The sequence below is a fragment of the Pholis gunnellus genome (assembly GCF_910591455.1).
Source record: "Pholis gunnellus genome assembly, chromosome: 3".
In the NCBI taxonomy this organism is placed as follows: domain Eukaryota; kingdom Metazoa; phylum Chordata; class Actinopteri; order Perciformes; family Pholidae; genus Pholis; species Pholis gunnellus.
The window spans coordinates 25,282,286-25,296,291 of NC_136529.1; the positions used below are offsets into that span (position 1 = coordinate 25,282,286).

Here is a 14,006-nt window from a genome sequence, read left to right on the forward strand (position 1 = left end):
TCGTTGGACATCCCTGTAGACAGCAGCACAGACATGTGGCACGCAGAGGGAGACAAGTAGAGACCTAAAAACTGTTGAACTTAAGACCGTGACAAGACGTGAATGGATTTAATAAATTCAAAGATTGTTTAGACTTTTTATTCCACACATTAAAGAAAGTAAATATGTAAGATCTGACAAATTAAACATCTAAATAAATCATCAGAGTCTCTCTGGCAGCTGTCTCTGTCCAGACTCACATCATGGTTCAGTCATTCATGTACAGGATCAATAAACTACAAAAAAAGTCTCGAGAGACGCCAAGCGTCCCAGCACCCGTCACCTCTGACCTCCTCCCTCCTCCCTCCTCCTCTCACTCCTTCTTCTGCTGCTCCTCGGGCATCATCACCATCACCTCCCCCTCCATCACCACCTTGTCCATGACGGAGCACGTGACGGCGATGAAGGCGAACGACATCTTGATCTTGCGGACCTCGGCTTCGGCCAGCACCTCCTCGCCGATGTAGAGCGGCGCCGGGAAGCGGATCTCCTGGTACAGGAAGACGCAGCCGCGGCCGGGCATCCTGGTGCCGAGCACGGCCGAGATCAGGCCGTTGATGAGCACGCCGTGGACGATGGGCGCCTCGAAGGAGGTGGTGCTGGCGTAGGCCGGGTCCAGGTGGAGGGGGTTGTTGTCGCCCGTCAGCTCGGCGAACAGCTGCACGTCGCGGGCGGAGAAGGCTTTGGTGAGGGAGGCCCGCTGGCCGACGTGGAGCAGCCGGCAGGAAGGAGGAGAGAGGCACAGCCGCGGCTTGTTAAAGATGCTGCTCCACATGAAACTCATCCTGAAGAGTCTCGTCCTCCTTCAGTCCAGCTGCAGCTCTCGACTGTTTCCCGTCAGCGCGAGCAGGAACGGAGACACCTGAAGATAAAGAGGAAGAAGAACTGTCATTATGATTCCACACAGAAACATAATCAATTAATCACCTTGTGTTACCTTGATGTTCTTCACATGCCTTCAAAAAAAGTCTTCAACAGCAAAACTACATCAAAACAACGGTTTACAAACTCTTAATATCTCGTGCAGTATAATCAAAGTCTCCTTCATCCAGTCGTATGCTCACTTCTTCCCAAACACATTCATCTTTACTGAAACTTTGCTATTTAAAGCTCTTGCGTATAAACATTCTCACGCTTGTGCAGGACGATCAGCACGTCTGCACGTGTTTGGGAGGTTTTGTGCGAATGACTGGATAAATAAGACTTTGGTTAAAGTGCACGAGTTGTGTGAGAGTTTGTAAATGTTTTGATCATTAAGAATTCAGTTTTTTATGCTTTCTTCAAAAATTCAAGGCGTGACACAACAGAGGTGTGAAATTGTTGGACAAAAGGACATTTTGGGGATGAAGTATTCCTTTGATATAAATATTACTGCTTTGTTTGACTAGTAGAACCTCGTAACTTGAATTTTCCAGCAGTCAAAAGTCATAAATCTAGAAGTGAATCTCAGGCTGCTTCCTTTAAAGGCAGAAACCCTCTGAACAGATGTGAGTGCGAGTTTAACTTTTCCCTCAGCAGCTGATACACAACATAAAGATCATGTTTTTGGACACCGAGCTGAAGTGAAGTCTGCTGACCTGCAGCACTCTGAAGGCACAGGCCTGGTTCTGGTAGGAGCCCAGCAGAGTCAGGGAGCTCCACAGCTTCACCAAACCCCTGAAAACACAAACACATATTTAAAACAAACATCTTGTGTCGGAGGAGTTAAACTTTCTCTCCATCCTGCTGCTGAACTCACCGGCTGTAAACACGCAGAAGAGCAGTGAGAGAGTCTTCATCGTACTTCAACAGGTCAAAGGTCAGCGCTGCTCCCACCTCAAACACAAAGGTAGTGGTACATTTACTCAAGTGATGTACTTAAATACAACTTTACGGTCATTTACATTTTCTGCTAATTTATACTTCTACTATATTTTGGAAGTAAATGTTGTACTTTTAACTCAACTACACTTATTTTGCAACATTAGTTAATTTACACATTAACAATATAAATCATCTAATCAGTTATGATGTATTATTATTATTGATAAGCTGCCCAGCAGTATATTAAGCAGCTCAGATGAGCTCAAACTTTACCAGCTGCAACATTAAAGTGATGAACACATTATTGCATCAGTAATTATGATCCAGTAATGTAATATATATATATATATTATTCTCAAATGGGCAATTCTGCATAATGAGAACTTTCACTTTTTGTACTTAAAGCATATTTTGATGCTAGTAATTTGCTACTCTTGCTAAAGTCTTTGGCAGTACTTTTACTTGTAACAGAGTATTTCTACATTGTGGTATTGATATTTTAAGTTAAGTAAAAGATCTGAGTACTTCCTCCACCACTGTAGAAATACATATATTAAAATAACTTCACTTTATGCATCAAGTAGTTTTGGAGATAAACAGATAAACAAAGCATAACCTCAACAATCACGAACAAAAATAGTTGTTCCTGAAGTCTTCTTCTTATATTTAGTACGTTTACTATTTCATGAAACAAAGAAAACCTCACAGTTGAAACAAAAGAATTTCAAGCTTTTTTTCCCCAAACCAATAATTAGTTGATTAGTATCAGAATAATTTCAGAACTAGCTGGATATTTTCTGGAGGCGTCCTCATAGATCACACTGTGGGAATCGAACCGTCGACGCGTTAATGATCTCACCTCTCCAAACAGGCTGTTCAGACCGCTGACGATGAACTGCTTCAGCTCAACTGCACTCAGTCTGGTAGACTCATCCTCCAGAACGCTGAACAACAGAAATACCACAAGTGTTGAATGTACAAGTATAGTAGTCAGTGACAGACATGTACAAATACTATGGATCAATATACAGATATGTGTTTCAGACATAGACACTACAATATCAAGAGACGATCAAGGAGAAACCAATGAATGATGATGCGTTAACAGTGGGACAGTGACTTACAGGCAGACCTTCATGTAGTGGTACGGTGAGGCGTTCTTCAACACGACCCGTCGGTAAACTGCAGGTTCGTTCTTCGTGTCGGCGTGTCTCATTCTATCAAAGCATCCGTGACTCCAACAAGTGACGAGCAGCAGGTCGGTCAGCTGACTTCAGACGAAGAAACAAACCGCAGAGGGTTAAACAGACATCAACTAACACGTTGGTTTGGTCTGTGTGTGTATCCTCTGTGTGTGTGTGTGTGTGTGTGTGTGTTACATGGTTCAGACGAGTCTAAAGTAACCGTGAGTCTGTTGTTATGAGGTCCTGCTGCTGGAAATACTCACTAAAGCACCAAATGTGGATTCATCCACCGCTAAAAATAGTCCACCACAAACACACCGGTTCCTCCTGTTTGAGCAACATTTGCTGAAAACTACAAAGACCAGCTGTTGAACTGAGCTGAGAAATACTGAGCTAAAGCTAAAGATTTATGTCACAGACAAGAGAAGAGAGACGGTATTGAGAGACGGACTTACACATCCATGGTTTTGGTCTTTTCATGGGATTCCATTGCAATATGAAATAGATTTAGAGTCTCTATCAATCTATCGTAAAAATGTTAAAAGTATTAGTAATATCAAAATATACAAAAAGTACTCATAATGTACTTGGTTAATTGTTGTTGAATATAAGTTACATGTTTAATTCATTTCTGACTCTGCAGAGAAACTGAAGCTGTCAAATAAATGTAATGGAATAATACAAAGTACAATATTTGCCCCCAAAATGTAGTAGAGTAGACTACATTTTGAGTTCACTGGCATGTAATGCAATTACTCAAAATAGGTACAAGTACCTCAAAGTTGTACTCAAGTACAATAAGTCAGTACTTGAGTAGATGTAAATCTCCAAATGTCAAATCATAGGTCAGTGACATTAAGGCAGTTCATCTACATGTTGACAGAGCGGATACAGGAAGTGGACAAACAATACTATTTAGCTTCATAAAAAAGAATAATACTAAAATACCATCCGTGAGGATTAGATGAATACAGACTTGCTGAAAAGTTCAATTTGTTTTGACACACAAACAAATGATGGACTGAGCTAACAAGATAGCCAGCGAACAACCAGGCTACAACGTTACATTCTAACTTAAAATATTAACTTACGCTATTAATATGAAGGCTCGACAGTCGACACGTGTGACAGACTAACTTTTCCACGTGACAAGTCAAAAACACGTAAAACAACCCGACACTAAAACTAGCTAACATGAGGTCAAACAGTAGCAAAGTCAGCTTAACTAGCTAACTTAAGCTAAGCTAGCTCTTAGCTGCTACACTGACAGCTAAAAACAGCTAACGGTAAACAAACTGCCATTTGTTATTGATAAAGTATTTAAAAAAACATCGCGTTTTGCAGCATTTAACTCACCAACTACATCAACATTGAGCAATAACGGCGTGTTGTGAGCGCCATGCACCCTTGACCAGAATCAGCGCATGCGCAGTCACCACAGCAGGATCTTGTCAAAGAGGTGTGAAATGAGAAGATAAATCACTCTGTCGCAACATCGAACATCCAGGAATCACAAACGAGGGAATCACTAACCCATTTTACGCACTAAGCCAAGGTAATTGAAAAACACCAATAATGTTTAACCTAAAACAATCATGTAACTTTTAAAATGCTTATCAATAACTATTATAATTTACTCGTCAGAGACCAGTTCGTGCTGTGGAGTGGTACATCCTGTCATAAATTATCTACTCTTTGACGTTCTTAATAAAGCTGTAAAAATGTGTCGCCATCTAGCGGTCTCTTGGTGTACTACTACATGAAAAAACAAAGAGCACAAGTGTCCAGTCAGTAAACAATTATTTTTATTCTGCAAATTTATTTCTGTAGTCCAGAAACACTCTTTGTGCAGACATTACTGAATCACCTCATTCTTCAAACGTTATTCACTTACAGTAAATGTTTCATTCTGAATGTGTTTCTATGAGGTTGGATGTGTAGTCGGTTCACATCAGGAGACTTCACACACACAAACAAACAAACTACTGTCATTCACATGACACAGGAGATTTAAAAACAGTTTATCTCAAAGAGAAATGTGCAAAATCCCAAATTGGAATGTTTTCATTCAACATAAACATCTAAAACAGAGACTGAAGCCTCCTGCGTAGTGCTGTGTGTCCAAAAACTTCAGGACTATTTGACTGTCTGTCCCAGTTTTGTGCATTCATTTACTTTTCACAGATGTAAAAACCCTGATATCCAACTATAAAACGGCATCGTCGCCAAATATCAATACCACTTCATCACAACCTTCATTCTTCTCGCCTTCAACATCCCCAGTGAGGTCGTACGGTTTTCTTCAGGAAAGTTTCTTAGCGTTTTCACAGCTGACTTCCTGTGCAGACAGGAAGTCCATGATGAGCTTGGCGGCTTTCCTGGGCCGCTCCAACGCCACAGAGTGACCACAGTTGTCCAACAGCGCAACCCGGCAGTTTGACAGCGCCGCCTCCAGCACCGCCGCCCCCGAGACGTCCACCACCTGAGAGAGCAGACGGGTTTGTTACAAGCCTTTGGTGATGAGCAGACACTGCTGTGGATACGTCATATTCATTCTGTAATAGCTGCAGCGCGGCTGTATGGTAGAGCCTTTTTGGTCAGTCTGGCCTTATCTAAATTTCATAACATTTTGTTGAGATATTCATGTTCCCCAGAGGATAAATCCAGATTACTTTGTTGATCCCCTGACTTTTCCTCTTGCGCCACCACGAGGTTCACATTTGTGAATACGAGAGAAATACCTCAACAACTATTGGATGGATTACCATGAAATTTGGCGACGTTCATGTTCCTCTCGGGATTAACAGTAATAACTCCAAAGATCCTCTTATTTTCTATGTAGTGCCCCAATCAGGTTAACATCTTAATGCGTCCAAAACTTAAAATGTATGACCAAATACTTGCAAAACTAATGACTTTCCCTTCAGCCTCAGCTGTACCTTGTGTTTTGGTGCTTATCAACAAGTGTTAGCATGCTAACACGCTAACACGCCTTGAACATATCTAGTTTTTAAATGACCGTCACTGTGGTTCATTTATACCTGGTCCTCCGTCCCCCAGACGACCTGCACGGGTGATGTGATCAGATGCAAGTTTTCCTGCAGCGAGTGACGAGACTTCTCACCGACAATCTCCAGGAACACTGAACAACACACACACACACACACACACACACGCACACACACAATAAATCAAAATGAGCATTTCACAAGCATGTGTAGCAACAGTTGTTAAAGGTGAAATATACGAGATTGGGAGCATTTCGATTGCCTCTAAATGGCTCTCAACATGGCGAGGCCTCAGCTGGCGGCTCACGGCTAACAGAGCTAACAGTGCTAACTACAGCGAAGGTGCTGACAGAACCAACAGTGTTGACCTGAGAGGGAACCGGAGGGTGAGGGCTCTAACCGCCGTATGAGAGCAGTGCAGGGCGGCGGCCGTGAGATAACAAGTGAGGCATGCTAACATGAATTAACATGCACGGCACGCCTGGCTATGTCAACAAAGCAAGGCGAAACTCAGATAACACACAGAGGGAGAGCGACTTCATTCTCTGCTCAGGTAGACATTACTGCTCTATATCTTTACATAGATAATAGTTCTTCACTGCTATGTTAAAGCTCTGAATATTGTATATTGCTCCTTTAAAAGACATAAACAAGAGAAAATGTACTAATAAATTCATTACAGTCGCTTCTACTTTGCTCTTTTGATCGCTGTCAATGAAACACTCGTCTTCACATGAAGATGTTTGAAATCACAAGCCTACCAGAAGAGGAGAGGACTGTTTTCTTTAAGCTGCATGTGTGTAGGAAGTGTTGAGTTTCACATTAAGAGAAACTAAAAAAGCAGCACAATAGAAAAACTGGAATAAATTAGTGAATGAAAAAAATGTTTGTGTTTAAAAAAGAAAAGAGTGTTTTCATCACACTTGACTGTTCTTGTACTGTTGAATAAGAGCTGTGGAAATGTACAACCGGTAAACATGGTTAAAACAGGTTTATTAATTATATGAATTCAGCATCACCACAATCTGGGACTGTTTTAAGGAGAAGAGAGAAGAAAGAGGAAACAGAGGAGGAAGTGTTGGTGATGGTATGAGCAGACTGACCTTCTTTGTAGAAATCATTGTTGGGGATCCTGTTGTCAAGTAGACCCCGCATGACCTGGCAACACACACACACACACACACACACACGTCCATGGGTATTTGTATGATATTAGTATACTAACAGTCCCTTTAGTGCCGTTTATCAATCTCGATTGTTTTGGTGTAGTTTTGGAGACATCTCTCCTGCAGATACCTTCAAAACGAGGCAACTCACACCAAAACAATCTCGATTGATAAATAGCACTACAGGTAGCGCAGCTCTTTACCTGTCGGGGGAGGTTGAGGGGGGTGTAGCAGCAGAGTTTAAACATGACGTCCAGCTCCTGAGGAGTGGTGGGGATCAGAGGGATCGACTCCTCGGTGTTCTCTATCTCCCTCAGACGACGGATGAACTTAGTTTCTGTTGGAAAAACCAGACCTGGAGGAGGAGGAGAGAGGAGTGTCTGTTATTTTGCGTCATCAAACAGTCTCAGATTTGAATCCTGGAGGGAAGCACTGAACCATAAATCAAGACATTTGCTGAGTTTACCTGCCGGACAGACCAAGGTGACGCCGGAGAGTTGAGCTGGGTAACGGGCGGCGTACACTCCGGCGACGTTCCCACCCATCGATGTCCCGACCAGGTGGAACGGTCTTTTGTCCAGACCGATGCTCTGCACAAACTGTTATTGTTGTTAGGAAGCTGAACATACTGAATGACAACAAGGAACTCTTTCCAGCACATAACAAACATTTCTGTTTTTATGCTGATTAAACAAACGAGATTTGACGTGTTCATTCTAGATCTTCAGTGTTGGAAGATGTTGGCCAAGTATCAATCAAATTGCAGGACAAAGTTGAACCTTGTCTGTCGGAGCTGGTCAGGAGTTTGCACTAAGCCCCCCCAGGAAAGAAAGCCGGGCTTTGAAACAGAGCTTACATAACGGCCAAACGATGAAATCATAATTAACGGGCCCGTCACATGAGGCCGCAAAGACTTCTTCTTATGGGATTTACATTTCGGAAAGAGACGTCTTTAATTAGCGGATAATTCGTTTTGAGGTAATTCAACTTCCAGATAAAAACACAGGATTATCCATTATTGAAATCATTATATTCCTTTCTCCAATCATGTGAATGAAAAAGAGGCTGGACCGAAGGTTGGGAGGCGGGGTTATAGTTATAGAAATAGTTAGTGGTGGTTACCTGGTGGATTCGGGTGACCTGCCCCTGAATGCTGTAGTCCTCGGCACCGGTGCGACTCGTCCCCTCGTGTCCCGGCATGTCCACACACACCACGTGCTGGCCTCTGGGTAAATGCTGCAGGAGGGAAAAACAGACGCACTGAAATAAACGGTGTTCCACTTCAGCGTGTTCACAATAGGAAAAAAAAAAAAGGGACAAAAATGACATGCAACGCTTTACCGTGACGATGGCCAGCCACATGTCCTTGCTGGCGGAGAAGCCGTGCAGCAGCAGCAGTGACGGCGTGGCGCCCCCCGGCGTCCCGCGGCTGCTGTAGCAGAAGCGGTAACTTCCACTGTGAGAGTAGCGGACCACCAGGCCCAGCCTGCAGCGCACGAACCTGAGGAGGATCACAGCACCATCACTAGTTATTATGACAATTATAGAAACGTTAATGTCTAAAGTCCTGCTAGCATAAAGCCCCGACAGTTGATGCATAATCAACAATCAGTACACATGAAGAAGATCTGTATATAAGGCTTCACTACACTATAGTTGGCTTTTAATTCATTACATTGACATATTTCAACGGATTCTCATATATTTGTTTGTTTTTCAAATTCTATTGTAACTGTACTTTATTTCATTTTATTTATGTCTTTATACTATTGTACTGTGTGTATTTGTATGCACCAATCAGCAAGTCAAATTCCTTGTGTGTGCAACATACTTGACAATCAGCCGTTTCTGATTCTGAGATGTAGACGAAACGTTGATCTTAGCTGCATTTCATAATGATGAACTGTTTAATTCAACCGCTCAGTCATATTGTTATTAAGATCATTTGAATTTTAATCTTATTTCACGTAATGTTTCAGTGTTGTATAACTTGACATTTTACCCATGTCATTTTTTTTACAGCCTAGACAAAGTCCAGTAAGCCAGGTCACACTAGAGGCCCTGCTCCTTCACAATAAAAGCACATTACAGCTGAGCTGAGCTGTAACACACTAATGATTAGTGAGATAACATTCTGTTACAAAATCATGACAATCAATACACAATGCTGAGAAAAATATGTTTACAACAGCAAGATAATGTGTTCTTGAACTTGAACCTGAAGTCCAGTCCTGAGGTACATCTGTCCCTCTGCTGCTGGTGAAGGAGGTGCATTGTCTTCAGTTGGCTACATTCATTACTTCATCATTTCATCTTATCAGACATTTGTGTACAATTGTCATAATTAGATTGATTGATTAATTAATATAGGAACGTATGGGTACTTTTGGAAGTTAATGAAATAAAGAATCCAACATGTTACCAAAGGGGAAATAACTTTAAAAACAAACAAAACGTCAGTAGATTTGTCCGTTTTTAGGGACAAGTAACAGGTGGACAGACTACTAACTTACTAACTTTGATGCACTCTGGTATTTCTTAAAGACATGAACGTGTGTTACAACTCATGAAGTCAGAGCTGTCAGAACATTTTCATAAGATTCCTTTCAAGAACACAAAAAAAAACAATCTCACTGGAATCCACCAGTTAACACAAACTAATTGCAGTCATGTCTAACATGAGTGTGTTTACCAGTTGTAGGCTTTAAGGAGCACTCCGGGCCAGAACAGGAAGGAGGTGATGAAGGCGAGGACCGGGAGAACCACAATACCTCCCGATAGTATAATCAGCTCCATTGTTGCGCACGCCTTTCAAAATAAAACACACAGACAGACATTGTCATTTGCCCTCAGCTCAGCTTCTGAATTGTCGATGCTGACCCGGCGTCCCATCAGCCTCTTCTGCTACTGACACATCAGACCAGTGTGGTGGCAAGAGTCCAGTGAAACCAGCAAGTGATTCATCACTTTTGAGTCGGGGCTCTCGCTGAACATTGATGTGGCAGATAACAATACAAATAAAAACATTAAAAGGAATACTTTGGACGCTTGGCGAATATCATTTTCATCTCTAGCACTGTGATTTGTTTTTAGCTTAGCTTAGGACAAAGACTGGAAGTGGAGGGAAACTGCTAGCGCCCGTCAGCTCACGGGGCCCCGAGCAGGTTTATCTGGATCACTATTAATTTGAATGTCCCGCTAATCAATTATGGAGCATTAATGTGTCTCTCTAAAAAAAGAAAAAGGCAAATGAAGTCGGTTACGTTTTGGTTTTTTGATCATAATTTTCACAAAAAACATCGTTTATCACAAAGCATTTCTATTTGAATTGTCAAATAATCTAAAATGTACCTTCATACTCATTAAAGGGTTTACAACTAATTTGTAACTCGCTACATTTGGATGCTCGGTCGCAGTCTTTATCACATGGAAACACAACTAGAGGGTTTGGTTGAGGAGAAAAGGACGTTTGTTACGTAAATGAATTTGTGTACATAATTTACTTAGTAAATTAGTCGACTGTTGACAGACGCATTCACAAGGAACTTGGACAGAGGTGTCCTGGGTGAAAGTCCTGTGTTTGTTTGACCTTCCCATCCACCCTGTACCTCCTCACGGCGCAGACGTTCTCGTTCTTTATACTTGCTCTGAGTGTCTAATGCTGCGTTGTGAAACCTGAGAAAATAACCTCATGAGTGGGCTACAGTTCACATGATTCACACTGGTGCCAGAAAATTTAACAAAATACATGTATTTTTTATTTAAAATATAGGGAATACTTTTTTCTGGATTTTCTGTTTACTCACAATTTGGTGTAGCAGAACATTCAGGTTTGGGCTATAATGTACATAAAGCTCTAGTGAACCCCACAAACAGGAAGAACAGTTACAGAATGTTAGTATAACTAAGCAAAGCTATTGAAAGACAACAACTTGATTATGTATATATATATATATATATATATATATATATATATTTTTTTTTATTAATGGGACTTAACAGCCCATAAACTTTGGTTTGTATCAACAAGAAAATATTCATCACATATGACATACAAGCTCCCAATCTCCCTCTTCCTATAGCTAGCTACTCGACTGATAAGCTAACTTGCTAAACACTGGCTATGCACTAGCCTAGACAGCATGCTAGCGTCATTAGCATGTTAGCATCGATCGCTAGCTTGATATTATAACCATCACCATGTATATACAGGACTGTCTCAGAAAATTAGAATATTGTGATAAAGTTCTTTATTTTGTGTAATGCAATTAAAAAAACAAAAATGTCATGCATTCTGGATTCATTACAAATCAACTGAAATATTGCAAGCCTTTTATTCTTTTAATATTGCTGATTATGGCTTACAGCTTAAGAAAACTCAAATATCCTATCTCTAAATATTAGAATATCATGAAAAAGTATACTAGTAGGGTATTCAACTAATCACTTGAATCGTCTAATTAACTCGAAACACCTGCAAGGGTTTCCTGAGCCTTGAAAAACACTCAGCTTGGTTCAGTAAACTAAATCACACGTATGGGGATTATCACAATATTCTAATTTTCTGAGACAGTCCTGTACAATAGGCTATGTAGCCAGACCCAGACATAAGTTATACATCAAGCTAGTTGACATCTGTCACACTCAGATACAATATTTAACTTGACAGATAATCCGTTGAACTTGAAGATCTGAAGACTGAACTCGTGAACTATTTTTTGATTCTGGAGAAAGTATTTTGAGTATCTTAAATACAAAATTACTCCACTCTAAGGTATTTTGTTACAAATTATGTTAGCTTTTTAATCGGCCCTATCAAATACAAATTACAAAATACTAAAAAGTAATTGAAATACGTATTTCAAATACAAGTAATAGAAATACTGCCCATCTCTGCTTGTGGTGGGAATGTTTTGCCAAATTGCTTAATTTCCGAAAGTCAAACCTGACCTTTGATTCTTTAAGCCAACACAGACACAGAAACTCGATGCACTGATGAATACAATGTGACGCGGTGGAAAGTTCCGGAAAGAAAGTGGACCTTGAGTTGCCCTTGTTTTGTAAAAAAGAAAAAAAGTTACATAAAATCTATTAGTGTCGAATCAACGTGAGTCGTCAGTTGAGTAAATTTAGAGAAGCGGAAAACGGAACTTCACTTTAACCGGATCACCGCTGGTTTCTGTCAGTCTCATAAGAAACGTTTCATTTCATACTGAAGGTGCAACAATAGAGAGGAAACTAACTGCAGATAAAAACATCATTTCAGACACACGAGCATCCTGGTTATGAGTCTATTAAGGTGTCCTTTGAAACTATCACATCTCAAACACGATCACATCACGCACACTGTCGGATATATTACTAACATACTGACTGAGTAACACAGTTTGGGTGCTGAACATAGTCATTATAATAACATATTTATTCAAATCACCTGCACAGAAGTAAGACTGTACCTGTCGGATTCCTCTGTCACTGCAAGCTGTCCTCCATTCAGTCCGCTCCTCCTCCTCCTCTTTCACCCGGATTACGCAACAGCCTTTCATCTGCACTTAAAGGGAAAGTACACGAAGAGGACCGTGATGCGTTCAGGCGCTGTGAGAAATATCACAGTCATAAAAAAGAGGGCAAGACGCACGTACGTACAAAAAAATTAAAAAAATCGTATGTAACAACGCATTCTATGGAAGCCCATTTGCGCCAGCAAACAAAAAAAAAATTACAAAAAATATAAAAAGATGAAAAGTTAGACTTGATAATAAAAAGATCCCCATGGTAAATTACAATTATGAGGTAGAAACTTTACCAGAAAGAGACAGAAAGTTATAATGTCCTTAGAAGACATTTTCACTGTCCTGGAAGGAAAGACACTCAGCTAAGAAACTAGTGTTTGTCATCAAAAATGTTTGGTTTTATGAAACAGCGGTGAGTGATTAACTTCTCTGGGCTACCATGTAGGAAGTGAGATGAATACGAATATTTAATGCACCACACAATAAACATGAACACATACGGCTAAAACACGGGAAAATTGTTAGATAAATAACGTAAACATTAAATTAAATAAAACCAACATGGAATAGAAGTAAAGATAGAAACTATACAAGAGTAATTAAAGACAAACTTGCAAGGCAAAAGGGATGTGATGTGACTATGTCTATATGTAAAAGGCACATACTTGTATATAACATGATCAATAATATATAAAACGATTACGTGATGATCCTTAGTGTTTGTCTGTTTGGATAATCCCTGTGTGGAATCAGAAGAAGTGCTGAGTAAGTTTGACAGATCCTCTGTAAACCCACCCTGATAACACAGGGTGCTATTGAAGGACATAAAACTCTGCAATCCAAATAAAATTGTCTCAGTTTGAGACTAAAAAAATCCTTTCTGTTTTTCTTTTAATGGGTCAGGAGGTGGCTGTTTGCACAGTCAGCTGGGTGACACAACTGCACAATAAAAACCACAGGAATACTTAACATTTCTGCCACACACACACACACACACACACACACACACACACACACACACACACACACACACACACACACACACACACACACACAGTTACTAAAACCATAAAACCTTAAATCAGAGCTTTACTTCAAATTCGTTAAACATTTTGCTCCAGCTGGAAAGATAAAGTTAAAATCTCAAACTGTGATAATGTTTATGTTCAATCATGCATTTAACTATACTTTTTTTTTGTATCAAATATAATTGCAACATCATTTATGACAAAACACTGGCTGTTAACTGTTGAAAATAAAGATAGTTTTGCTGAGGCGGTCCACAAGACGTAT

General features: G+C 40.4%; 2 protein-coding genes across 4 annotated transcripts; both read right to left on the bottom strand.

The window, feature by feature from the left end:
- Nucleotides 1-148: 148 nt before the first annotated feature.
- On the bottom strand, nucleotides 149-4,434 carry rpp14 (ribonuclease P/MRP 14 subunit). Of its 2 annotated transcripts, XM_079186053.1 has the most exons (6): nucleotides 4,383-4,434; nucleotides 2,967-3,113; nucleotides 2,702-2,786; nucleotides 1,778-1,854; nucleotides 1,617-1,695; nucleotides 713-901 (listed from the first exon to the last, which is right to left on the bottom strand). In XM_079186053.1, the coding sequence occupies exons 2-6, from the start codon at nucleotides 3,056-3,058 to the stop codon at nucleotides 845-847; spliced, it is 390 nt and encodes a 129-aa protein (XP_079042179.1). In that variant the 5' UTR covers nucleotides 3,059-3,113; nucleotides 4,383-4,434; the 3' UTR covers nucleotides 713-844. The 2 variants fall into 2 exon arrangements, with proteins under 2 accessions (XP_079042178.1, XP_079042179.1); XM_079186052.1 differs by lacking the exons at nucleotides 1,778-1,854; nucleotides 2,702-2,786; nucleotides 2,967-3,113; nucleotides 4,383-4,434 and having other exon boundaries at nucleotides 149-901; nucleotides 1,617-1,694.
- A 379-nt stretch (nucleotides 4,435-4,813) lies between these two features.
- Nucleotides 4,814-12,746, bottom strand: LOC306694183 (monoacylglycerol lipase abhd6-A-like; the record flags this gene model as incomplete). Of its 2 annotated transcripts, none has more annotated exons than XM_079156920.1 (9): nucleotides 4,814-5,508; nucleotides 6,068-6,168; nucleotides 7,138-7,192; nucleotides 7,404-7,555; nucleotides 7,667-7,799; nucleotides 8,323-8,436; nucleotides 8,542-8,701; nucleotides 9,893-10,008; nucleotides 12,657-12,746. In XM_079156920.1, 9 exons carry the CDS (start codon nucleotides 12,744-12,746, stop codon nucleotides 5,329-5,331), a joined length of 1,101 nt encoding a protein of 366 aa, XP_079013046.1. In that variant the 3' UTR covers nucleotides 4,814-5,328. The 2 variants fall into 2 exon arrangements, with proteins under 2 accessions (XP_079013046.1, XP_079013047.1); XM_079156921.1 differs by having other exon boundaries at nucleotides 12,635-12,738.
- Nucleotides 12,747-14,006: the final 1,260 nt, after the last annotated feature.

Excerpts from the sequence above, each read along its gene's own strand:
- rpp14 (XM_079186052.1), bottom strand. The coding sequence starts at position 823 with ATGAGTTTCATGTGGAGCAGCATCTTTAACAAGCCGCGGCTGTGCCTC.